Source organism: Colletotrichum gloeosporioides, assembly GCF_011800055.1.
Source record: "Colletotrichum gloeosporioides strain Lc1 chromosome Unknown consensus_48, whole genome shotgun sequence".
NCBI classification, from domain to species: Eukaryota; Fungi; Ascomycota; class Sordariomycetes; order Glomerellales; family Glomerellaceae; genus Colletotrichum; species Colletotrichum gloeosporioides.
Genome location: NW_025544693.1, coordinates 599,591 through 625,179, shown reverse-complemented (window position 1 = coordinate 625,179; position 25,589 = coordinate 599,591). Strand labels below are relative to the sequence as shown.

Here is a 25,589-nt window from a genome sequence, read left to right as displayed (position 1 = left end):
CTTTGATGGCCCAGGTTGCGGGCGTTTGGAGGAGCCCGCGCTGTGTTTGATACCAAAGTTAAGCTCACATGTCCTTTGGTACTTTGGCAGCAAGTACCTCTTCCTACTCGATGATCTGCAGCTGCATGTATGGAGGAGGCATGTTAGGCCCAGCGTGACCGCGTGAGGCTCCGGCGCAGGTGGTGGCCCTCTTTGCGTTATTTATCAAGTGAAGCTGGAGTATGCTGCGCTGTCCACAAGGCCCAGAACCAACGGTGACGGCTTCCCTGAGGCTGTAGACAATACGCGTGATGGATATGGACGTCTCTCTCTTGCAGAAATGTCACTGTGCAAAAGCGGGAGCTTCGTATCGAAACGCTGAAGCACTGCGCAAACATGGCCCGTCTGGTGCAACTGGAACCGAGCATTCCGCTGCCGCCCCTCCTTCCCCTTCTCCCCCTTCAAACCCCACCACTCCAGCATCAAAGACGTCTCATCCTGGGCTGCCTCTGAAGCCGCAGCCCCTCCAAACCATCCCGAGTCCCAAGCGCCCGTAGCTACCGCCCTCAGGTACCCGGCGGTTCCTCTCGCAGCCACCCCTCAGCTCAGCTCAGCTCTCTCACCTGTGACCTCACCTCCACTGGGCCCCTCCCGGACCTCAACCCCACCGCGTCCAACCTCTTGAACACTCCGTTATTAACGACACTTGGTCTTTGGTGCCGCTCCCGGCTCTTGCGCATCTCCAGATCCCATTGCACAAGCCGTCTTCCGTCTTGAACCTCGGGGCTCCAGAGCAATAGCAGCTTCTATTCACCCAGGCGGGTTTTTACCCCTCCCCCGCCTTTCCGGGACCAGCCACTCACATCATTCCAGGGACCTGTAGAGCAGCAACCTCCACAGTAAACAAAGCAACAGCCTGTCATCAAGCACCATCACAAAGCAGACATGTCGGGCTACCCTGGACAGTACGGCTACGGCGGCGGCGGCCATGACGGAGGCTACGGAGGCGGCTACGGAGGCGGCGGCGGCGGCTACCAGCCTCCCTCGGGCCCGCCCCCTTCTCACCACGGCGGTCACCACGGCGGCTACGGCGGAGGCTACGACCGTCCTCCTCCCGGCCCCCCGCAGGGCTACGGCAACTATCACGAGCAGCCTCCCAACCCAAACCCCGGCAGCAGCTACATGGGCAGGTACGCCCCCCCTTCTCACCCTCCCCCTCCAGGCTTGGATGTCTACGGCTACCCCGTGAACTCCCATGGTGACCAAGGAAGGCCCCGTAAGTTGACCGTGAGCTATCATGATGGACCGAGCTAACACGCCGCAGACATGCCCACCGTCAACTCCAACGACTGGGCGCACGGCAACAGAGGCGCGCCCCCTCCCCCTCCCACCGGCGTGCAGCAGTTCGGCCACGGCGCCCCCGAGGGCTACGGCTTCCAGTACTCCACCTGTCAGGGCAAGAGGAAAGCCCTGCTCATCGGCATCAACTACTTTGGCCAGGACGGCGAGCTCCGCGGCTGCATCAACGACGTTAAGAACGTCTCCGCCTTCCTCGTCGAGCGCTACGGCTACAAGCGCGAGGACATGGTCGTCCTCACCGACGACCAGCGCGAGCCCATGGGCCAGCCCACCAAGCAGAACATCCTCCGCGCGATGCACTGGCTCGTCCAGGGCGCCCAGCCCAACGACTCGCTCTTCTTCCACTACTCGGGCCACGGCGGCCAGACCGAGGACATTGACGGCGACGAGGACGACGGCTACGACGAGGTCATCTACCCGGTCGACTTCAAGGAGGCCGGCCATATTGTCGACGACGAGATGCACCACATCATGGTCAAGCCCCTGCAGCCCGGCGTGCGGCTGACGGCCATCTTCGACTCGTGCCACTCCGGATCCGCGCTCGACCTGCCGTACATCTACTCCACCAAGGGCGTCCTCAAGGAGCCCAACCTGGCCAAGGAGGCGGGCCAGGGTCTGCTCAGCGCCTTCCAGGCGTACACGGCCGGCGACCTCGGCGGTGTCGCGAGCTCCATCTTCAGCTTCGGCAAGCGCGCCATCGCCGGCGACGACGCCTACGAGCGCACCAAGGAGACCCGCACGTCGCCTGCCGACGTCATCATGTGGTCCGGCAGCAAGGACAGCCAAACTTCGTGAGTGCTTCCAGTGCTGTGTGATTTTGGAGATGACTAACTTGAGCAGCGCCGACGCCAACATTGCAAACCAGGCCACCGGCGCCATGTCCTACGCCTTCATCTCTGCCCTCAAGGCGAACCCCCAGCAGAGCTACGTCCAGCTCCTCAACAGCATCCGTGACGTGCTCGAGGAAAAGTACACGCAGCTGCCCCAGCTATCCAGCAGTCACCCCATTGGTAAGCTCTCCCGCGTGCGTCGAGACTGCTTTGGCTAAACCCCCTTAGACACGGATATTCTGTACGTGATGTAAACGTACTCGTGCGTATGGTCGATTCTGGGACACGGGAGTACACAAAATAGGTTAATCATAGCAATAAGAATGGCATCCATTGATTCTTGAAATGCAATCCTGGTCTTGGGGTATCGATCCTACAGCTTCTGATTCAACACGCGTGCCACCAAACGCCTTTGCCAACTTCCAGCCGCTCATCCAGACAGCAAACCAACTGTCGTAATCTCAAACACAATGCGCCTGCCAATGTCATCCGCGCGCCATAGTCAAACACCAACTACATATCCGCAAAGGGGTCGTCGTCGTCAAAAGGGTCAAAAGTAGCAGCGCTCTTCTTGCGCTTGCTCGCGCGCTCGGGGCTGCTGCTGCCGCAGAGATCGATGAGGTCGTCGTCCGCCTTTCTCTTACTCCCCGTCGTCGTCGAAGAACCGCAAATGTTGGGCGAGCGCGCCGACAACACGCTCGCGGCCCGGCCGGCTGCTGACGTGCCAAAATGTGTACGGCGCGTCGCGTTCTCCTTGTCCTTGGCAAGGCCGTCGAACCGCGACTTGGCCATGGCCGAGGACGTCCCCGCGCCCACCACGTTTCCGGCGGCCGTCTTCACCTCCCACGTCGATTTGGAAGACCGCTTCTTGCGGGCTTTTTCAGCGTCCAGGATCGCTGACACGAAATCCGGCGCCCGCGAAGCGGATGCTGATGACCCGGGCGTGGTGTTCAGGGGCGGGGTCGTTGACGGGCCCGGGGTGGCGTTGTGTCTGCTCGCAAAACTGCTGACCGTCTTCAACAAGGGCGGGGCATTGGGCGCAAGCCCGGCCCTCTTCCGGATCCCGTTGCGCACCGGCTCCCTATTCCGCGTGCCGCCACCGCCAAACGATGCGAGCGGGTCCCGTTTGACGACGGGCTCGGGCGCCCTAGAGCTACTGCTTGCTCCCGCATTGTCGAGGGAGCCCATCGGCGGCTTCGAGTAGTCGTTAAACTTGGGTGTGGACTGCTCTCGCCGGGGCGGTTGAAGACTCTTGAGACGATCCCTCGTAGACAGCCCGCTCTTGGCGTGGGCGCTTCCCGGCGTCTTCTCCTTCTTGACCGACGCGAACATATCGCGGATGCTTCTGGAATGGCCGTGGTTCGAAGAGCTTGAGGGTGTGTGCTCAGTCTTGACGCGCGCGAGCTCGTTGCGCGGTTCAGTCTTTGGTGTGACCAATCCACCGACCGTGGTTCTAGCGCCTGACCCTGGCTCTCTCTTGACGACCGTCTCTCGGACGCTCCTGCTAGGGGTGGCCGTGGAGCCGGAAGTACTCGCAGATGACGACGAGCTGGTCCGAGAAAGCCCAGATCCGCTGGCGGACGTAAGTGATGGCCTCGCCGGCGTCCGCTGGATGGGCTCCGCAGAATGAGCATCGCCCAGCTTCCACATAATGTCTCCCTTGTCGCCAAGGAAGGGCAGCAACCTCGATGGTTCAAACTGTCGCACGGTTCTAGACGCCTCCTGTCTGCGCAACGCTTCAAGCTTGCCGAGCTCCTTGTTCACCAGGGAGACCTTGTTCAGCTGCATCGTGATGGACATTTCGTTTTTGCCAAAGATTGTCGTCTCGATGGGCTTCCTCTGCTGGCGGAGTTGCTCCTGGATATGGTCAATCACCTTCTTTGGCTTCACAAGATGAAATTTCTTCCAGTTGGGCTGTTCAAAGTAGGCGTCGAGGTATTTGCAGTCGGCGCAGCAGGGCCGCAGTGGCGTGATGGATGACGGGGCGTCCTCGAATTGGAGGGAAGCGTCATCAAACACCATCTTGTGGTACAGACCGAAAATAGCCCGGAAGAGCTTCTGGAATGCCGGACTGGGGTCGACGAGATCGTGAAGACTCTTGAGACAATGCAGCCACAGCGGAGCCATGTGTATCGGCTTGATCTCTTCCTGATGGTGAACAACATGGTTCACTAGGTCATTCAGCTCAGACTCCATGCCGAGTCGGTCGAGACCCTTGAACAGGCCGGCGATCAAGCCGAAGCTTGTCGGGGGCGGTTGGCTCTGACCCTCGAGAAGCTCAGCCGACGGCTCGTCTTCGCACCACGTTTGTCTTGCGGTTTGCGCCTCGGTGCTCTGGTCTTTCAATGCGTTGCTGACGAGCTGGCCGACCATCCCAGGAGAGCTGTTGATTATTGGTGTTTGCCACTTTTTGTAGAACATGTCCACCTGGTCAATAGGGAGGCTGTTTCGCTTTGCTACATCGAGTAGCCTGTTCAGCAGGCCCAAGATGAAGGGTACGCTTTCCCGTAGCTCGCGGGAACGTGAGATGGCCGTGTTGACCCTGCATTTCGTCAGCTTTGATTCCTTGTCAGGAGAGAAGCACCCACATTTCGCTCCAGTCGTCAAAGTTCTCAAAGAATTTCAAAAAGTCTGCAATAACGCGGCTGTGGTTCGCCGTGACGGGAGGCTTCAGCAATGCCATGGCCTCGTTGATCAGCTCCTTGGCGACATTGGTGGCCTCGATGTTCTCCAAGTCTACCGGCATCTTGTTCATCGCAGCAGCAACCTGTAGGAAGTGGGCGTTCTTGAAGAAGAAGCGGCGCAACCTGTCTCTGCGTCAGATGTGTCCCCATTCACGCCGAGGGAATACGTACGCCCCAAGCGCTTTCGCCGCGGAATATCCCGTCCTGTCGGCATTCTGACACAACAAGTCGTAGTTGATTGTGGGGTGTACCGGTGTGTTAGCGGCGAGGCGCTCGAAGAGAGAATGGGCCCGGAAGACCAGGGAGACTACTATCAAGTCGCCCATGATGAGGGGATCTAACGCCTTGGCCCAATCTTCTCGATTGCTAACCCGCATGCCGAGGATGCGGGTTTCCGCCGGTGCTTCGCTCTCCTTTGGGAACACGTAATCGCACAGCGCCTCCAGGACCTCAAAGTGCTCCTGTCGCTTCACGGGGGCTTCGCACTGCTTGAGTAAGTGCCACCAGACGTTGGCGCAGGGCTGCGGGTTTTCCGCGAAATCGACCAGATCCAGTTGCGTGCTCGTGGGCACAATCATGATGGCCTGCGGGTGGTGAGAACACGTCGCGTCACATGGAGGGTTAGACCAACAGGTGCGAAGTACTTGCCGAGGTCGGCGGTCGTCCCCGGGACGATCTTCTGATACCACTTGGGGTTGTTCTCGCGAGCCTGACGCTCTTCATCGAAATACCTCTGCTCTTGGGGCCCTTGCCAGAAGAACAGCCCGCGGCGGGCACGCTCCCACGCAATATTCCGTTCGTCGAGGACATTGCCTTCCTTGCAGTCAATCTCCTCCGCAAGGTTCGCTCCCGAGAACCCTCTGAACTGGTAGACATGCGGCGTGTGGCGTACGTGCTGGTACGTCTTCCAGTACCCGTCCTCTCCGATTTGAGGTTCCGAGGCATGGCCGTTGGACTGCTCCTTGGACACCCACGCGTCGTACTGGCAGGCGGTTCCGGTGTATTCCAGGACCACGGGGAGAACCTCGAAGCCGGCCTTTGGGCACTCGCAGCGGAGGCGGGCGACAAGAGCGGCATCCGCGGCGCACATGTCCCGGGCCAAGACCCAGCTCTCAAAGTCCCGGATGTTCGCAGGCGGGTGGAGGTGGTAGAAGGCCCGCTGGTGCAGCAGGTTGCGCGCCTCGATCCTCGAGCCCCAGAACTTGAGAACCTCGGAAAGCCGCTTGGAGGCGGCATCAGGTCCATCGTGACGGTTGTCGTTGGCGGCCAAAGGCTCCGGCTTGGGCACGCTGGACGTGTCGGACCCACCCGCCGCGTAAATGGCCTCGATGGCGGCGTACAGTTCGGTTCGCAGCGCGTTTTCCAACGGCGCCGAGGTCCCGTGCAGGACGCCGGGCCTCGTGCTGCGCTCAGGCTCTGTCATTTTTATTTCATCCGGCGTTTGTATGAGAGTGACACATTGAGTTGAAGTGGTTTACAACATCTGATGTGAGGCGCGCGTTGGTGAATTTGCGTGTGGAAAGCCAAAAAAGAAAGGAGATGAGCTCGACGCGTGCGTGGGGGTGGGTGGTGGTAGTGGGAGCTACGGCCCCTGGCCAGCTTGCTGGGTGCCGAGACCCGGCGCTGAGGCTCACCCCCGCGATCTGGCCCGCTCCTACGGCACTTCAGGCGATCGGATGTAACGATCCGGTGCGGTAGACGGCAGAGGCATGCAATACGTGACTACATGGAGATGGAAGAACAATGGTCAATATTTGCTCGTGCTCTTTTCCAAGGCAGGCGGTTGATTCCAGGGTCTTGGCGGCCTTTTTCGCGGTGCAGGGAGGACGCAGACATGCTGCAACAGCTGTCGAGAAACGCCTGGAAACAATGAATGCGATGGGGACTCTTCCGCTAGATTTGTAGGCTCAGCTTTTGTTTGTAAATTTGGTATCTCGGTTCCTAATCTCATCCTTCCAACCAAGCCGAGTGCCGAACAAGCATTTCGTCCGCGTCTCTGGCAGCCCTTTACCTAACCAGCAGCACCATCAGTCGACAACCTGGCCATCGCATCAAACCGAGTCAGACGCCCGCGGGATCGGTGAATCAAAGCGCGGGCAAACCCCTGGGGCCGTGCAGAAAACCGTTCGTCTGAAATTGTCGTCATCATCCCGACAAGCAAACAAGGCACAAACGACGCGCTTCGCAATCAAGGATCTTCTTCATCCGCATCAAAAGACAAGACCCCGTAGTGACACGCTCCTCCAGACCCAGCTCGTCAACACCCAGAACCCCCAGAGCGTCGCCAGAGAAGCCGCCCCCACGACCACGAGAACCTGCCCTCGGACCTCGAACGCGTCGTCCATCTCCATGCGCATCAGCTTCTTCTGCTTGCTGTGGTAGTAGAACTCGCCCGGCTCCTCCCTGGGACTTGATCTGGGGCTGGGACTTGGCGTTGTGGATTCCTTCTGCATGTACGTGTACGGTGAGCGACGGTACACGATGCCGTGTAGCCAGCTGGGCATCCAGCCGCCGCCGTGGTGGTGGCCGCGATCCCGGGATCTCCTCAGTGTGTACTTCAGGTCGACCCACACTAGGGAGAGGAGGAACGAGACGAAGATGATGGGTGTCATGACACCCTGCGGGAGTGTCAGTTCCAATTCTTATGGATCGTCAAGTTGGGACCAACCTTGTAGATGGTCGACTGCTGCATGGTGCCGGCATCGCTGCCGCTCCTCGTGGCAGTGACTTTCGTGGCTGTTGCTGATGACGACATAATCCCGCCGTTGGACCGGGTGCTCGACACACTTTCCGCAGACTGATTCCTTCGCATTTCGACGATATTAAGCTCTCAATGCGAGCTGCTTCCGATAAACCGCAATAGCTCGCCCGCAGCAGCCAGGGTTCGTGGTACCTGAGAGTCGGGGGAGAAGCAAAAGACGTCGGTGGCGACGGGACGGCGGCGTGCGGAGGCAGGAATACAGTTAAATATTTTGGAGCTTACAGTCGATCAAAGCCAGTCCGGGCGGGTCCTTCGGCGCGGCCACCTGGTCACCGCCCGCTTTCCCGCCTGCCGCTCGTTCGCTTTCGCTTCACCCTTTTTCTGTTAGTTCCCTGACGGTAATAGCCCATATCCTTCTACCGTCGGGTTCGCCTTCGATACGCCCTGTTTGGCGCGTGCACTGCGGCCGGGACACGGGAGTGACGGAGTTGGCCCCACTTGGCGCACTTTGCGTGTTGGGGATCAGCAGGAGAGGTCCAATCGACACCAGCACTCGACGCGACACAGGGCTGCCCGTCGCCTACGTAAAGCTTCGATGGAGGGCCGATTCGCGCAGGCTGTGAACGCAAAGCTTCCCCGTTGACCAGGGGCTCAGTGCGTCGGGCCTCGCACGTCGACAGGGCTGAGGTGCAGAGCCTCGGAAACGCGACGCTAGCGGCGCAAGCAACCGGCCGGCGCTCGACTGCGGCACACCATCGTCCACAGCCACAACTGCGACAATTGCGTCGGTGATCAGCGTGCGTTTCACCATCTACAGCTTCACTTCACACGTTTTGACAGCTCGCCCTTGCTTTCCAAGACAAATGTCTGATCCGCCCTTACGTGTATTACAAAGGTATCTGTGGTCGTCGTCTAAGTGGTTTTCAGGTCTATCGAGTGTTGTGGATATCAAGCACCAAAATGTCCTGGGCGCCAACGCGGGTCAGGTCGTCCATCACCAGAGCAATCTTCTTCTTCTCCACCATGGAGCTGACGGCAACCCAGCCCTCCTCGTCCAGCGTCGTGATGGTCGGCGCCCGCTTGCCGGGGGTGATCTGCTTCGCCTCGCCGAGGCGTGACCTCTCGATGTTGTACTGGCACAGGACAAACCTCTGAGCGGTGATGACACCGCGGATGCGAGCGGCGATGAGCTCGACGAGCTCGACGTTGGAGGGGTTGCGGGACTTGATCAGGACGGACTGCGAGTCGACGACGGTGTCGATGGCCTTGAGGCCGGCGGCCCTCATGGTCTCGCCAGACTCTGCGATACGGTCAGCCCCCATTTTCACAAACAGCTTCACAGACAAAACGGGCACCACCCACCAACGAGATCGACGATGCCGTCAGCGACACCCAGCGCGCAGGCGGCCTCGACACTTCCGCTGAGCTCAATGATCTTGGTGCGCAGCTTCCTGGGCGACGTGTTGCTGTTGCCGTCGGCGTCGACGCCCAGCTCGAGCTTGGCAAAGTGCTCCTCGGCCAGGTTGACGAAGCTGGTGCCGATGGTCTTGCCGACCAAGTCCTGCGTTGTGGCGTAGGCTCCCTTCTCGGGGACCTGGACCTGGAGCTTGCAGGCACCGAAGCCGAGCTCCATGACCATCTCGCAGCCACCGGTGGGCTTCAGCTCGCCATCATTGAGGTCGACGGAAGCCCTCCTCGACTTGTTGTGGGCAATGATGCCGGCATCGTGCTCCCTGACCTGGTCCCAGCCCGTGATTCCAAGGTCGACGCGGCCCTCGCCAACAAACGTCGGGATATCGGCGGCAGGCAGGAAGATGAGGGCGATGGGGAGGTTCTTGACGAGGGCAATGTCGAGACGGCTCTCGCGGCGGAACTTGATGTCGGCTCCCTCAAGCAGGTCCAGGGTGGCCGAGTTGAGGCGGCCCTCTGCGGATGGCATTGTCAGCGCATGGATTCATGGCAGACGCGGCTGACTCACTCTTGGGCACGGCGAACAACAGGCGACCCTCTAGGCTTTCCTTCGCGATCAGCTTCTCCTTGAACTGGGCCATGATGCTTTTGGCTTGGGGAGGGGTAAGACCAACTGGTTGACCAGATCCATGACGGGCTAGGTATATACGCTCTACAATGCCGTGGAGACGTGGGGGTATGTTTGCCCTCGATGTCGTTATGGGCTCGTGGATTGGGCGAGAACGTCGGGCGCGCAGGGATGGAGCACAGCGTCGCAGCAAATCCAATGATGCGACAAGATTTCTGCAGCAGCGAGAGCGGCAGCCGGGTTGCACAAGGGACGGCGGGGGTTGGGAAGGTTAAGTTGGAGCGATTGCCGAGTCAATTGGCCAGGGCCGAAGGTGTCGAGGTGAAGATGAGATGGCCCGGCTGGCTCTGCGCGACTTTGTATTCTCTTTCCGTCGTCTCTCGTTCGTCGCGGAAGGTGTCCGGCGGGGTGGTTCTGCGGTGAGTCAAAACGGAGGCACTGAAGCCAGACGACGCGGAAATTTTGTGTGGGCTGGGCCGTTTGGCTGGTTAGTGTGCCGCGGTGCAGCAGCGCTAGCGTTCACCACGTTGGCCTATGTCGGAGCTCGAGTGGCCGCAGAGACGAAAAAAATCGCAGAGGTGCGACGGGATGGCGGGGCACGCCGTTGAACGCGGGGCAGTCCTGGACGTCTGCGGCGGCAGATGCCGGACGCTGGAGGGGCTGCACCGGTGGAAGCATGAAGTGACGCATGTCCTGCGCGGCATTGCCCTATTCGTGAGGTGGAGGGCCGCAATTGTGGAGCGCAGTGCAATTGAGAGAATGCCATCTTCAACGACGGTATTCCTCGGGGTTGTCGATAGGAACAGCCTTGGTGTTGGTGGTGTCAAGGCCATTGACTTTGCGGTAGTCGTCAACCGGAGATGGACAGTCCTCCTCTTCAACCGGCAGAAGTAGTGCAATCCAAAGTAGACGAGACCAACCCAATTCAACTCAGACAGAGACAAGCAATTCAGCAACGTCCCAGTTCACGCGTCCCAACGCCTGGCCCTGGACAGCAGCACTCCTCTCCAGGCCGACGATCAAGGGTCTCGAGTGCCTCTGTCTCTGTCACAACCACGGCTCGACAACTCACCTGTTAAGGTTCAATGCAAGGGATATTTCAACCAGAACACGTTGCAATGCTGGAGCGCCGAGAGATGGACGTAGGTTCACGCGTTAATTAGATGCATATTAGCGACCAGGAACAAGATCCAGTTGATTGGACATGCCGACGACTCGGTGTCTTCCTCTGTCCGCCCTGGTCAGAGCTTCAGCACCAGAAGCCCGTCGCCTTCCACCTGGCTTCCATTTCCAACAGCAACTCGCCCGGGGAAACAAACGACAGGGAGACGAGGCACGGCGACAGGCCAGGTAGGGAGACACCTTCCACCAGGCCACTTAGACGAGACACTACTCGTGCCGTCTGGACTCTTGTTATCCACGCACGGCAGCATTCTGTGCTCCCTCGCATCCTCGTTGTGTCCAGTAAGTTTTCACGAATGTCGCAGTATCTCTCATCAAGCCACGCATCCCGCCTACTTGTTGCAGGTAGCTGGAGCTGATGACCCCATCCGCACCGTCATGCTCTCTTCTCGTCCTGGTCCGTCCGTGTATCAAATGCGCCGCCCCTATCCCCGACGTCCGGTACCTAATCATTACATACTTTATCCCAACCGCCCGCAGCCGCCAGAGTGTGTGCTCCCGTCTGCTCCATCTCACCGGCCACTTTAAGCAGACCCCAATCTCTCGTATCGCACATCTCCCTTTCGCGTGCTTCCACGACGCCCGGTCAAATCTCCCCCGTGCAATACGCTGCAGCGCGCATCCGTCCCCATATTACTTTTATCGCCCGGCCCACCAGAGCTTCCTCAGCTCTCTCACCACCCCTCCCTTGGTCCCTTGGCCTGCACCTGTTGCTGCACCTCGCATTCAGAGGACCAGAAACATCCCTGGCCAGACACTGTGAGCTGCGGGCATGACGCGCGCGCCGCCGTCCGGTCCTGACATCCGCAGCGGCCGCGACGCCCCCCGGGATTTACTTTAAAATCGCTGGTCCACCTGGCCTCTCCCCCATCCTCCCCGGATCTTCAAATGGACCAGACGTCGTCCTCTACGACGCTGTCGCACGATTCCACTCTCCACCCACCCTCGGACGATTCGGGCGGCAAATCCACGCCCATTCGAACACCCTCGCGATCATCCTCCAGCTTCGACGACGACAGGAGCAGCCCTCTCCAGCTTGATGACCTGTCGAAGCTGCGGAAACCACCCCAAGCACATAGAGAGGAGCCTAGAAGAGTACCCGGTTCTCGCGGAGCAGGCGAACGAGCAGATTCAGACGACGAAGACGACGATAGCGACAACGCCGAAGACGACGCTCTCGTGTTAGAGCAGGATCCCGCCGAGATGTCGAGCTGGGCGGGGCAGCCCTCCATCAGGGGGAGCTCCGAGGCCATGCGCATGATTCTTCTCACGTTCAACACCCTTGGCATCACGTATGTTGCACTTGGTCGTTGCCGTTTGGGCTCACTTGACTAATTTCTGCCGCAACGCAGCTTCACATGGGGAATTGAAATGACCTGTACGTCGCCGCGCCAATTGTGCGCGCCATCGTTTGGCTAACTCGGTTGTTAGACTGCACACCATACCTCCTCAACCTCGGCCTGTCGAAGAGTAACACTTCGCTGGTCTGGGTCGCAGGTCCTCTGTCTGGCCTGGTGGTGCAGCCCATTGTCGGGGCAATTGCGGACGAGTCCAAGTCGAAATGGGGCAGGCGACGTCCTTTCATAGTGCTGGGCTCGATCATCACGGCGTTTGCCCTCGCGATATTGGGCTTCACCAAGGAGATTGTGGGAATGTTCATCTCGGAGAAGGAGACTGCCCGCATATTTACCATCATCCTGGCGGTGCTGGCAATCTACGTTGTGGATTTTGCCATCAATGCCGGTAGGATCAGCCTCCCCAATGTCGCGTGATTCCAGCTAACCCTTGCCAGTCATGTCTTGCGCAAGAAGCTTGATCGTCGACACGCTGCCGATCGAGAAGCAGCAGACCGGCGCTGCTTGGTGTAAGTGAACCTCGGGCGGATTCGTAGTTGCTCACTAACAAGTTGCACAGCCAGCAGGATGTCCGCCATTGGGCACATGCTGGGCTACATTGCAGGAGCCGTAGACCTGGTTGGCATCTTTGGCACATGGCTGGGCGATTCGCAGTTTCAGATTCTCACGGTGATTGCCACCTTCATGATGCTCTTCTCGTCAGCAGTCACATGCTGGGCCGTGACGGAGAGAGTCCTCGTGTCGACGAGACAAGACCCGCGCCAGGCCACCGGAAAGTTCAAAGTGTTCCGCCAGATCTGGTCGACGCTGCTTCATCTGCCGCCCAGAATCCAGGCCATCTGCTGGGCCCAGTTCTGGTCCTGGATCGGCTGGTTTCCATTCCTCTTCTACAGCACCACGTGGGTCGGCGAGACCTACTTCCGCTACGACGCCGCGGCGGATGGCAAGGATTCCAAGGATGCGCTGGGAGACATCGGTCGCATCGGCAGCATGGCTTTGGTCATCTACTCAACCATCACCTTCATCGGCGCCTGGCTGCTGCCTCTCATCGTCAAATCGCCGGATGACGACAACTTTACGGCGCGGCCGCCCCGGGCCATTGCTCCATTCCTGGAGAAGTTTAGCAAGAAGAAGCCCGACCTCATGACGGCCTGGATCTTTGGACACCTCATGTTCGCCGCCGCCATGTCCCTGGCGCCCTTCGCCACCAGCTTCCGGTTCGCGACGTTCCTCGTTGCCGCCTGCGGTTTCTCCTGGACGATTGCCATGTGGGCGCCGTCGGCGTTCCTCGGCGTTGAAGTCAACAAGCTGAGCGGAGGAGGAGGCGGCGGCGGCGGCGCGGCATACCGCCGCCTGTCGGATGCCTCCAACATTGAGCTGCCGACGCTCGGCCAGGACCAGCCTCTGCACCTTGAACACGGGCCGGACGAGAACACGCAACCGTCCTCGTCGACCGGCGAGCTCTCGGGCATCTATTTTGGCATCCTCAACATCTACACGACGCTGCCGCAGTTCATCGGCACCTTCATCAGCTCCATTGTCTTTTCGATCCTCGAACCAGGCAAGAGCCCCGAGCTGTCGGACGCGCCGGAGGAGGAGCACCACAACACGGACGGCCCGAACGCCATCGCCGTCTGTCTTTTCATCGGTGCCATGTGTGCCATCGTTGCTGCTTTCGCCACACGAAAGCTGAAGCATCTTTGAGCTGGTATCGGCTGAGGTACTTGATCTTGTAAAACTAGCACGGGCATGGGACGGCGTTTCGGAAGACGGCACTGTCTTGTTGTAGCAATTGCCTGAGATGAGAGGGTTTGGTCAATCTAGGAGTTTGGGATGAACATGTTTTTGAGACCTGCTGGACGTAAAGAGCGTCTTTGAATGCAACACTTCCCCATCAGCATGCTTATGTGTCAAATGTTTGTACTGAGCTGCCCCCTGCGGAGCATGCTGCGAGAACGATATGTACAAGTCTGTTTCGCTACGTGGTGCCTCTCCAAGCCCATCATATCGACGCTGCCCATGGGTATCTCGAGTGTCTCATCGCGCCGATGCGTAACTCCCTGTCGTCATAATAGAATCGCATCGCATCGCTAGACGGGATTTAAGCGCGTCGTAAATGTGGTCCTCCGCCTCGCCCCTCATTTGTCCTTCTCGTTCTCGGCCTCTGACACCTTCTCCCACTCGTCCTCGGTGCTCACGCTCGACTGCGTGCCGTCGGCATTGGTGCTCTCGACACTCGACTCCGTAGCGGCAGCAACCCTGCGGTTCAGCTCCGCCTCCTGCCTCTGCTCCTCCGTCTCGACCTGGCTGCTGCTGCCGGCGACGCGAGACCTGGCGACCCTCCTCTTGCGGCTGGACGCCGCGCCCTCGACCTCGGTGTCGCTATCGTCCGTGGCGGCGGGCGCGGCGGTGTCGGCCCCAAGCGCCTTCTTGATATCCTGCTGCTCGTTGTTGAGGGCGATCTCGCGGGCGAACCAGTTTATGCTGTACCACAGGCCGCCGGAGATGAAGGAGAGGATGACGAAGTGTATGCTATACGTGCCCACGAAGAGCAGGAGGAGGAGGACCTGGAGGGCGGCGAAGGTGGCGTTGGTAGCGACCAGGAGCGTGGGCGTCGGGCCGGGGGTGAAGATTGACTCCCAGAGCTTGACTACGAAGTCGGCCATGGTTGCGGTTGTGTTCGTCGATGGGCTGGTAGTTTTCAGGAAGCGTCGGCGCGGTGTCGTCGGGTAGACCGCTCGGGTTGGGGATGGATGCAGTAGGTTTGGGGGCTGGAGGAGTCGGCTCCGTTGGGCTGTGATGACGATGGTTGATGCACGGGGCTCAACTGCGGGGCGTCGGGACGTTGGGTGGTGGATGTAACACTGGTGCGAGCTTCTTTCGCCGCGACGTGATGAAGTGTTGTTGTTTACGGCTGTAGTCAGACTGGAGAGTCGAGGCGGTAAGAGCGCATAATAAATAGTGCTTTTTTTCCGGACGAGTATGCGCGCAACAGCTGGGGGAGGCGGCTGGTAGCGTGGTCGTGGTGGTGGTGGTGGTGGTGGTGGTGGTGGTGGTGGTGGAAGGTAGCTGATGTGGTGTGCAGGAGAGGGGTCCGGTGTGGTCTTGAGGACGGGAGGGTACTTTTTAGATAACGCGGGCCATGGCGGGGAACAGCGACTTAAAGTATCCGCGTTTTCGATGGGAGGACAGCGACAACAACAATTCATGGGAGACACGGTGTTTACGGCCCAGCGAATGGAGCATCGCGCAGGACATCTGCAGTCAACTGGAAGGACACCGTTGCCTCGAGTGGAGTCCACAAGTGGCATTTGCAAAGAGGTGACCGTGGCCTCGCGATGCTGAGCTTCAGAAGGACAGTTCGGAACCGGGATAGATGCGTCAACACCAGCAACTGCCTTGGTGTCATATGGATGCCTAGCATACCAGCAGCCATCATTCACAAGCACACCGCAAACACTTCAGACGGCGCGGCTCATCACGGTAATACGTGCGGCAAAGGAGCCAAGCCAGTCAGTCTGCGTCGCAGGGCATCCCGCGTCGGAATGACCCCTCCATGGCCGTAAAACGTCACCGTCGCGGCCCTTTTCGTGGGGTCGTGACCTCTCGTACACAATGCCTTAGTTGAGCCGATCCGAGGCGACGGCCCTGCTGACCAGATTTGGCCGTGTAAGCCGGCAACCGTTGACACGACGTCGGGTTTTGGTTTGTCGTGGTATTCTGTTTTTAATTGCCCCGTCTCCCGTCTGCTCGAAAGTCCGTCGTCAGTCCTGCTTCTTGTCCGTCGCACCTTGCAGGTCCATTAAATGCACAACTGACCGCCGCGACGCCCCCGAGGCACCTCGTCGGCGATAGCCCTCCCGGATAAGCGGTTCCAATTGCAGGCACCTGCGCCCTGACTCCCCTCCCTGGACGTGGCTTCTGCAAGATGGACAGCGGAAACACGGAGGGAGGCAGCTCTTGGAGCTCAGACAGGTGACGGCCCCCGGATGTCAACTGAAGATCGATGGCGCGCAGATCTTGTAGAAAGCTTAATTCCCATTGTGCGCAGCGGCACATCGATGAGGACTCTCGGACACGGGGACGTCAGGGCGGATCGTAGAGAACTGCAGCCAGCGCGAGATTGAGCTGAGCTGAACCACCCGAGCAGGGCTGGGCTGGGGTAGGTGAGTTGGGTTTGTTCGGAGCTGAAATGGCCCAGATTGAATAAGGCGCCGTGCTGTGTCTTTAACCTTGCTCCGTGGTCGAGACAAGCATCCAAGGAAAGGGTTGATGTTGGTACTGAGGATGCAGGCGGACCACTGGAGGCGAATCAACCCGCAGGCTGTCGTTATCGTTTCTTCCCAATCGGCGCAAACTTCACATCAGATTGTCGACCCAGAGGCTGTGAATGCCGTGTCCCTCCACCCCGTTCGGGATTTTTGGACGTTTTGCAGGTGCGCTTAATCTACCTGGATCGTGGCACGCGTGGCAGGCCTGTCTGTGTGAGGCAGAGAACTGCCATTTGGGCAGCCCACTTGGCCGGTGGCCACTGGACCTCAAACGAAGCTGGAGCTCCTCCACTGTCCCCGGCGCCGACGGGACCAAAGGCGGTACTTTGTCAGGTGTCCGTCCCTATTGGCGTCAAACACTACTGGCTGAATCATTTCTGGGGTACCGGTGGGTCTCTGCGGCGAATGGGTCCCCTACCGCCGTCACAGTGCACCGCAGTCGCAATACCTACCGCAGCGCAGCCAGCGCCTTCCCGGTCCTGACCTGACGGACGAACCTGCTTGGCCGCTGGACTGCCGCTCGCTTTGCCTCACCATTCAAAGTTGCTCACCTGAATTTTGGAGGCGTTTCCCCCCCCTCCCGTGCACACCTCAACTGTTTCTTTTTGGTCATTATCTTGGGAGTGGTCGGCTTCGGGCGGTACGTACACACAGTAATATCTGGGGGAAAGAAAGCAACCAGACCGTCGTCACCTTAGCGCGGAGCAAGGCTGGACAGGAACTGGCCGGCGAACCATCGACAACGCCCGACCAGCCAACGCACCACCACCGCCGCCTCCTCCTCACCGAAGAGCCGCAACATCACCACGATCCCTGAACCTGTCCATGGTCGGGACATGATTGGCTCGGATTCACCACTGCTGTCGCTCGATACAAACTGAACCGTCGACAAAGGGTATCCCTCCTGCCTTCTTTGACGGCCGTCCTTCCCCGGATTGCCTCTACCGCGCGCTCTTTGACCCGGCGCCAGCTTCAAAACCTCAGACGCGCCCTCCCCTCCCGACACACACGATCACGATCTTGCAGTCCTCGTCGTCGCAGCATATTTCCACCCGTCCTGTGCTTTCATCAACCGTCGCACCTGAGAGGCCATCTCTCCCGACCACCGACCTAGCTGGACCTCGACAAGAATGCGCTGAGCCCTCCTCACCATGGCTCCAGCCCTGCAAACAACCGACGCTACCACCCATCAATTCGCCCAGTCGCATCCGAACCAGCACGTCGTTCCCATCCACGACGGCACGTACGGGAACCATGCGACTGTGGTTGACGATGACGACACCGACGCCGGAGAGGATCCCTCCGCCATCATGCGCAAGCTCATGAAGGGCAAGGACAAGGAGTGGGACGCCGTCACATCGACCAAGTCGTCGGGCAAGAAGCTCACCCTGCTCGAGCTGCCGGTGGACGTCTTGCGGCTGATCATTAAGGAGGCAAGTCCCGATGGATCGCTGTTGCCTCGCCCTCCCGCTGACTCTTGCGCTTGTAGATCACCCACACGAACGACCTCACGTCTCTCGCCCTGACGAACTCGAACCTCCACAACCTCGCGATCCCCCACATCTACTCGAGATTTGACATCGTCTGGCCCGATGCCACCCAGATGAACACGTCCGACAGCAAGAGCGTCGATGCCCTCACGTACGGCCTGTCCACGATCTGCCTCGGCAGCTCGTTCGCCCATCGAACGCGCAAGATGCTCGAGCCCACGTACAACATGGCGAGCCCTGTTCCGTTCAAGCGGAGACCGAAGAACGACTACGCTAAGTACACTAGGAAGTTCTCGCTGGGCAACGGCCCTACCGACTGGGTGGCGGAGTACATGATCTCCAAGGAGAGCGGCAAGATGCTGGGCACCTTGGTGGCGCTGGCCGTCGAGAAGATGGTCAACCTGGAGGCGTTTGTCTGGGACATGCCCACCGGAGTCCTGTCCGACATCTTCATGGCACTGGCGTCTATCCCGGAGCACAGCCCAGACGGCGAATCGAAGCTGGAAAAGGTCTGGGTGAGGTGGCACGACAACTACGAGGGGACGACATCGTCAACGTCTTCGAGTCCGGCTCCTCCGCATCCGGCGACGTCCGCCAACAACAACGCCACCGCCATCGGCTACCTGATCACCGGGCCCGGCGTGCCCCGCGCCCGGCCTGCGCTGCCGTATGCCGAGACACGGGTCGAGTTTCCCACCTTCTGCGTCTTGCCTCCGCTCAAGAGCCTGACCGTGTTGGACATTGACGAGCTTGCCTACCTGGATGAGATGGCCATGGTGATTGAGAGATCCAAAGACCGTCTGCAGGAACTGCGCGTCGGTATCTCGCAAAAGGCCGTGAACAAGGACTTTGCCCAGCCGTGGGACGGTCCCGACCTGCACCAGATCGATCGGGAAGCCAGATGGCCTGGCGAGAGCTCCATTGGAGACAAGCGACTGGGCGGCGTCCTGGGCGTGCTCGTCGGTCGCGTCTACGACATTCGCCGGAAGGCAAGCTCGAGGTCGAGGGGAAAGGCGCCATTATTATCCGCCCCGGCGACGCAGCCGTCAAACGACGCGAGTGCGGACGCAGACGATACCGAGACCTTGCCGGCCTTGGACGCGAACGAGCATGCCGGCGTGGACGCCGGCCAGGACGCCGCACCCGCAGACGAGGCCACTGAGGTTGGTTCGGAGGATCAGCTCGTGGACCAGACTGCAGAGGACGCGGTCACCTACCCCGAGCAAGACCACGGCGCTTCCGTGGAGGATCGTCCGTCCGACGAGCAGCAGAACACTCTCGTCGGTAACGAGCATTCATACGCATCCCCGCGGGCTCCGCGAAAGAGGCTGGAAGGCAAACTCAAGTTGCGCACCCTTGAACTCGAGCGCGTCAATCTCTCGATCCAGGTGTGCATTCAAGCGTTTGACTGGACGGTCTTGACCAACATCACCATCCTGGATTGCGTGCAGAGCGAGCACCTCTGGAAGGGCCTGCGGCGGCAGTTCGCACCAGCGCCTGCATCGAGGCTCGGATCACATGCGGCGAACGCGAGCAAGCAGCCCGTAGAGTATCACCTCTGCCTCAAGAGCATCCATACGGACACCGTCTCAAGTGCCCTGGTCAGCTTCCTGAGGGACACCCTGGCGCCCAACAGTTTGGAGGTGCTGTTTTTGCAGGATCGTCGACGGGTAGGGCTTCAGCCTGCGACCATTGAGCAGGTTTTCAAGGGGGTCATTAAGAAACATCGGTCAAGTCTGCAAAAGGTTCTACTGGACAGCTCGGATCGGAAGAACGGCAACGTACCAGCGGACAACTCTCGTTGGCGCAACTGGGTGTTGTCGACGGACATGTTGCTGTACATGACGAGTGGACGGATGTCACACCTCAGGGAACTCGCCATATCGTTGCACTACAAAGACTGGGTAAGTGACTTTTTTTTTTTCTGTGTGTGTTATCTGTGGCATGTGAAATTCGCTCTGCAGGTTTCCGGCTTGTGAGCTGAAATACTCATGACGTCCTCGATTACTGTGACACGATAACCTCTGCCACCTCATACCTGCAAAAATAGACCAAAGCTAACCCATGGTCTTGTCACAGCACACATTCCTTCAACGTTTGCCCAACGTTCCGCATTTGCGATCGCTGAATCTTCAGCACGTCGCTGAGCACATAGTCGGCAATTTTGAGCCAAGAGAATTGGCTTTGCAGATGGTGGACATCATAACCTTACGCCCCGAGATTCAGCTGTGTTATGTCGGCATTTCAACAAAGTGCTTTGAGATCTTGGAGAGCAAGCCGGCGGAGGAGAGTGGCGGCTCGATTGCCAGTGTCACGGTCGACCACCACGGCGTCATGGCACACGACTCCGGTGTCGATGACGAGGATGACGAAGACGACAATGCTGGCACGGACGAGGAGACGGCCAGTCAGATGGATGAAGAAACCTCGGAAGAGGAAGACGACGACGACGAAGATACCCCAGCAAGCGCAGTGGACGCGGACGATACACAGTCGGAGGTATCTGCGGCCCAGGACTCGGACGACGAATCTCTGCGCGACGCGGTTTTCGGCCCCTCGCGGCCTCGCCTCCGACTCCGCGAAATTCTATTTTACGACGACAAGGTGGCGATTTTCAAGGCTCGCCACGGCAGATTGTGAGGACAGAAGACAAGAAAAGAAGATGGTGGCCGGGCGGATGAGTGAGAGCACGCACGCGCGCGTGCGCGGAGAAAGGAGCATTAGGGGTCTGCATACAGCGACAGCGGCATATGCGGAAGAAAAAAGCCAGACGGGAATACCAGACGCAAAGCATGTCTCTTGCTATTTGGATTGCTACTCCTTCTCTATTAGGGCCAGCTCTTTCCATTTTTCGTTTTCCGTTAATTGATATCCCCCCTGGTAGTGGTTGAATACATCGAAAAGAGACCTTTCACGAGCCTTTTTCTCACTCCGTCTGCATGAGATAGCAGTCGTCGTCGCCGTAGTGAAGCTTGTGACAGCTACCCCTCCAGCTTGTCCCCGTTCCCCCAACTCTGGGCGTCCGGCGCGGATGAGGAGCTATGGCACCCGGAGTGTCTATCGACATGGGAAGCAGCGGTCATTGAGTTCATTCACCCCTGAACCATGATATTCCAGACCTGGCGATAAGGTATGTCTGGAGTGCACAAGCGCATGCCGTTTTCGATCAAAGCTGAACCGTTAGGTTTCACGAATCCCACATCGAGCAAGATCCGCTATCTTGCTCAAAAAGTCTATATTGTCTGCTGCTGTTGGTGCTGCCTTCTGATGCTGGCCGCCGCTGCTGATGCTGCTGCAGGACACCCTCTTTTGCTTTCCCCTTCCTGCTTTTGGTTTTCCCAGATCTTGTCTTGCCTTGCCGATAACCCTAAGGAGAACGAAAAAACAAGAATTGCGCCCTTTTCCTAATGCGATAGATAGACCTGCATCTGCATGCTCTAGTTCCGTTTCGTCTCGACTGCTCCAAAGGGGAGGATAGGAGATGGGGAAGATGGGAAGGAACAACCCAAAAGAAGCTCTTTGCTTTCTGGCAATGTGTATGAGCGCGAGTGTGTCCCGTTCGGGTGGTGTTGGTGGCGGCGGCGGCGGCAAAGGCAGCGGCATGTGCAGGATGGATGGGGAAGTGTGGAGTGTCATGCGAGTTTGTGGTTTCTTCCTCCAACACCGATTTTTGCTTGACTGAGCGCGTATGTTGGTTGGGACGTGATGGCATTACATTTTTCTGCTCGTTGCGATCCTTTGTTTCTTGTTCTACCAACATGGCTGCCACTCCCCTTCCTCATGCCGGGGAAGCGGACGGTGGCCACCGGCGGCGGCAAAACATCATGGAGGATTCAAGTTGGAGTACATCATCCCAAGTGGCCTGACGGAACGGGAAGAGAGAGAGACAGAGAGAGAGAGAGGTGTGTGTACAGACTGCAAAAGGTGGTTTGGCCGGAACTTGCCTGCCTTCAGCAGCATGCTCTCGCACCCCTCCTCCCCCTTTTCCCTCTACGAATACGCTTCTTCAATTCTTTTTTACCTTCCTCTCGTAGCAGAAGCTATCTATCTTGCCTTGCCGGCCGTCGGTTGTAGGAACCAACATATGCCTAGAGAATGTGCACCATGTATGCTGCAGGTTCCTGCCGCATGCTCAGTACATCCTTGGCGATGGCGGTGGCTGCTGCTGCTTCTCCCACTCGGGCCTACCTCGACGCGAGATATCCCGCGGAGGAGCCCGGGTGATACTATGCAAAGGGTGGGAAGGGGGAGACCAGCAGGCAGACATGACTGCATACCAAGAAGCAAAGCAAATGAGCATCGCGCAGCAAACGGCTCAGTCCGCAGCAGCATGATCAGCTGTAGCAGCCGCAGCCGCAGACCGCAGCAATGGAGTTGATTAGACACAGTAAAGAAGCCTGCAGCGCGCATCTCCGCGCTTGCCTCTCATTTCCGCATACAGCTTCGACGTCTCCTTCGGGCCCGACAGGTCGAGCAAGCGGCAGGGCAGGACCGGGGACAAGGGAGGAAGCCTGGAGGAAGAACAAGGCGAAGGGGCGGCCAAGGTAGAGGGTACAGCCACCCCGTCACAGGTACAGGTACGGAAACCCCAGGAAGAGGCCGTGAATGGCCTGAGCTTGACGGCCCTTCTTCCTGCCGCCGCAGGAGCAGGAGAAGGGGGGGAACAGGGTAGAAGCACGCAGGCAAGGGAAAATTCAAACCCAGAACGAGGGAAAGGAGTTGGACGGGAGGATCTCGATCCTTGCCTCTCGCACTGGGAAGGGTAGGCCTGGGCCGTGATGGGATAGGACAGCCAGACATGGGTAGGGAAGAGCAAGGACAGGAAGACTCAAGACAACGGTATTGGGGGCGTGAATGGGGGGAGTGATGGGAGACGATACCCCTCCATCACCCGCTCCCCTCTCTCAGGGAGCTAATGACGCGGGTTAGATTTGGCCACCGGGGTCTGGAAGCTATACTGAGGTCGTTTTCCTTCAACGGTAGGACTTTGTTGAGAACATCGTCGCTGCAGCCAGCCAGGGAGGGGTGAGGGTTGTCGATTGCCAAGTAGGGAAATGATGTCGCTGATGAGAGGGGTCAACCCAGGACCGGGCAGGTAGCAGCAGGTCCGGATGTAGAGGGCCACGTATGGTGATGCTTCGTGATGGACAACGAAGCGGCTAAAGCGGACCTTTGGATACGTGATAATGAGGCAGGCCAAGTCGGGGCCGACGGGGACGAGGAGAACACGCAAGGCCGTCTTCCAGCCAGGTTCCTTGCAACAGGCGGACTGTGCCAAATCCCATGGGATGCGGTATTTGAAATCTCGAAGAGGGCTAGAACATCGTCTCCTAGGGCGTCAAACTGTTGAAGAATCTTCCCCCAAGGGTTGCCGCCGCCGCTTCATGGGAGACAACACAGCGGTATCCTAGGGTAGTCAATCTCGTCGAAATTGAGCGGGATGCCGCCATGGTTCATGACATGTTCTCTGCGGCCGTTGAACACCGCCACCCCTACCCCGTGATTCCTTCACACATTTCAGACAGGCGGGGGATTAGCTGCCCTACAATGACACGAGATATCCGGCGCGCAACCGCCGCGAGAGTCCGGATCAAGAGGGGCGTTGGTCCGGACCACATCCGTTTGACAGGAGTTTGTCGGAGATGGAAACTGACAGCGTAGTGCTGGCATCCTTCTCACCGACAGCAGTCGCCTTTCTGTTCTGCGGTACCCTGCCCGGGCCCCGTTCTCCATTGAAATCCTTCGTAAATAATATCTTTCAGTCTCCATACCGGCCCCCTAGAGTCCACAAACGGCCGTTCGGATGACACCTTTCTGGCCGGCCGCTGGTCATGATCTCGACAGGAAACCAAAGAGGGCCGAACCATGCACAGTTGCAATCGAGATGATGTGCTTTTTTCAAAATAGAAACAAAAGTAATTCTGTAGCCTAGAATCTGTCATGCCCCAGTGTCCGGACGACATGTGGTGGTTGGTCCGTGTGGCCCCATGGGATCGGCCTCCCTGTGCGGCCACGCCTCGTTGCCGCCGGAGCCTCAGCCACAGTTTTGGAGAGGATCGCCCGCATCCCCGCTCAAGCCACGTCAAGGACAGCAGAGGGAGAGTTGGCTAAGTCGGACTGGGCTGAGGTGAGAAGAAGAGCGAGAGACGGTAGACCGACACACGAGGCTGACTTGTGTCTCGAGACAAGCCATACGTGCCCATCACACATACACCCGTCCGTCTGTTGTCGTGGTCCGTCTCGTTCCATGGGTCGTCTTTCGTCCCAGCATCTGCTTCATGGCCGAAATACGACGACGAGGTGTATCAAACCACTGGGGGCGCAGAGCTTCGAGATCGGATTTTCGTCCCTAGTCTCTCAGACGTCGCCCCTTCTTAGTTGAGACATGCCAGTAAACAGGCCGTCATCAGCCACGACGCATGAATCGTCTAGCCCTACGAACCGTGCGTCTTACCAATTCCCCGGACGGCCGTATCTTTCAAGTCACGTTCGAGGTCCGAAAACCTTCAGCCCATCTGCTCCGACTTTCATCGGCGGGCCTGGGCCGAGTCGGCCAGCAGCCAGCAGCCGCGGGGTTAAATCATCCCAGTCCGACCGCGAGAGTGAAAACCGTGCCAGCAGCAAGTGTGTCATCCGAATCGTCGAAGCAAGCCGAATCTGCCCATGGGACCTTTTTTTTCGAGACTGTCTCACCTTGCCACGGCTCATGGAATGTTCTTTCGCGTCTTACTGCATGGGCAAGTCGGTAGGGAGACCGAGTTCCCCATTTAACTTGATTCATCAGCGTTCGCTGACAATTGGCTCAGAGCCATTCGAATGTGGCTGACAGGGAAAGTTTGTGAGGACCTCACAGCCGAGGCTCTTGTTCCTGTCTTGGAGAGCGAGAGAGGCTGCAGGTGAAGATGGAGGATCAGATGCGCCCAAGAAACGTCTGTTGGTACGCCCGCATGTGTGGGATATCGTAAGGGGCTTCTGCATCGCCGTGGGCTAAATGCGCCTTTTTGAAGCGGTCGGTCTCCTCCACCGATTTGCTTGATCGCCGTTTATTTCAGGAGGGGGGCGTGTGTGTCCCTGGCATCTCTTGGTCACGTTCCCCGCAGAGCGTCGGCGGCGAGACGTTGAATCCTCCCGATGAGCCAAATCATCCATGCGCACAACGAACCTCATCAAAGGCGGCGGGAGGGGTCGCACCGTTGCATTTCTCAGCCGGACAGAACGATCCAGTCTATTGTGGGCTGTTCGATCTCTGCGGGGTGGACAGGACCATCAATTGGCAGGCTCGGTCTTGGAAATTTGATATCACGCCCGCCAAACAACGGCGAGAGGTTGCACGGAGGGTCCATTTTAGCCAGTCTGTGTGTGACAATGAGCAGTATTGCTGCCCGCCTTAGCCATGCGCGACCGAGGCCGAGCTGCGACGCATAGTGAGGTTTGTTGCTCTGTCGGGGGGCGGCACGGTCGCGGTATTTCGAACGTGAAGGGCAACTAAATGTAACAATTCTTAGCCACGTCCAAGGTGCAGATGACGGCTCTGCACACAGCTTCTTCATTTCGGGTGCACTGCAGCGAGCTGAAGCCTTTCCCCTCGCGGCAACATGAATGCAACTGGTTCGTTTGAGAGCTGGGTGGGCAGCAGCATACCGTTTTGGAATCCGATGCTGCATGTCAGATTTTGGGCGCCCACAACACCACGACAGAGG

At 58.7% G+C, this 25,589-nt stretch overlaps 6 protein-coding genes across 6 annotated transcripts; 3 read left to right on the top strand and 3 right to left on the bottom strand.

The window, feature by feature from the left end:
• Positions 1–924: 924 nt before the first annotated feature.
• GCG54_00004165 (Metacaspase-1A) lies at positions 925–2,422 on the top strand (the record flags this gene model as incomplete). The annotated part of the gene is made up of 4 exons (XM_045404219.1): positions 925–1,255; positions 1,304–2,129; positions 2,179–2,348; positions 2,397–2,422. 4 exons carry the CDS (start codon positions 925–927, stop codon positions 2,420–2,422), a joined length of 1,353 nt encoding a protein of 450 aa, XP_045264054.1.
• A 259-nt stretch (positions 2,423–2,681) lies between these two features.
• Positions 2,682–6,275, bottom strand: GCG54_00004164 (uncharacterized protein; the record flags this gene model as incomplete). Its single annotated transcript, XM_045404218.1, has 4 exons — positions 2,682–4,710; positions 4,757–4,975; positions 5,024–5,436; positions 5,484–6,275. 4 exons carry the CDS (start codon positions 6,273–6,275, stop codon positions 2,682–2,684), a joined length of 3,453 nt encoding a protein of 1,150 aa, XP_045264053.1.
• Positions 6,276–7,062: 787 nt separating this feature from the next.
• Positions 7,063–9,604, bottom strand: GCG54_00004163 (ATP phosphoribosyltransferase; the record flags this gene model as incomplete). Its single annotated transcript, XM_045404217.1, has 4 exons — positions 7,063–7,470; positions 8,510–8,853; positions 8,916–9,479; positions 9,532–9,604. 4 exons carry the CDS (start codon positions 9,602–9,604, stop codon positions 7,063–7,065), a joined length of 1,389 nt encoding a protein of 462 aa, XP_045264052.1.
• A 2,057-nt stretch (positions 9,605–11,661) lies between these two features.
• Positions 11,662–13,832, top strand: GCG54_00004162 (General alpha-glucoside permease; the record flags this gene model as incomplete). The annotated part of the gene is made up of 5 exons (XM_045404216.1): positions 11,662–12,065; positions 12,126–12,151; positions 12,205–12,516; positions 12,566–12,637; positions 12,688–13,832. The coding sequence occupies 5 exons, from the start codon at positions 11,662–11,664 to the stop codon at positions 13,830–13,832; spliced, it is 1,959 nt and encodes a 652-aa protein (XP_045264051.1).
• Positions 13,833–14,266: 434 nt separating this feature from the next.
• On the bottom strand, positions 14,267–14,794 carry GCG54_00004161 (V-type ATPase assembly factor pkr1; the record flags this gene model as incomplete). Its single annotated transcript, XM_045404215.1, has 1 exon — positions 14,267–14,794. One exon carries the CDS (start codon positions 14,792–14,794, stop codon positions 14,267–14,269), a length of 528 nt encoding a protein of 175 aa, XP_045264050.1.
• A 2,756-nt stretch (positions 14,795–17,550) lies between these two features.
• Positions 17,551–20,529, top strand: GCG54_00004160 (uncharacterized protein; the record flags this gene model as incomplete). The annotated part of the gene is made up of 3 exons (XM_045404214.1): positions 17,551–17,808; positions 17,889–19,793; positions 19,969–20,529. 3 exons carry the CDS (start codon positions 17,551–17,553, stop codon positions 20,527–20,529), a joined length of 2,724 nt encoding a protein of 907 aa, XP_045264049.1.
• Between the last annotated feature and the right edge of the window lie 5,060 nt (positions 20,530–25,589).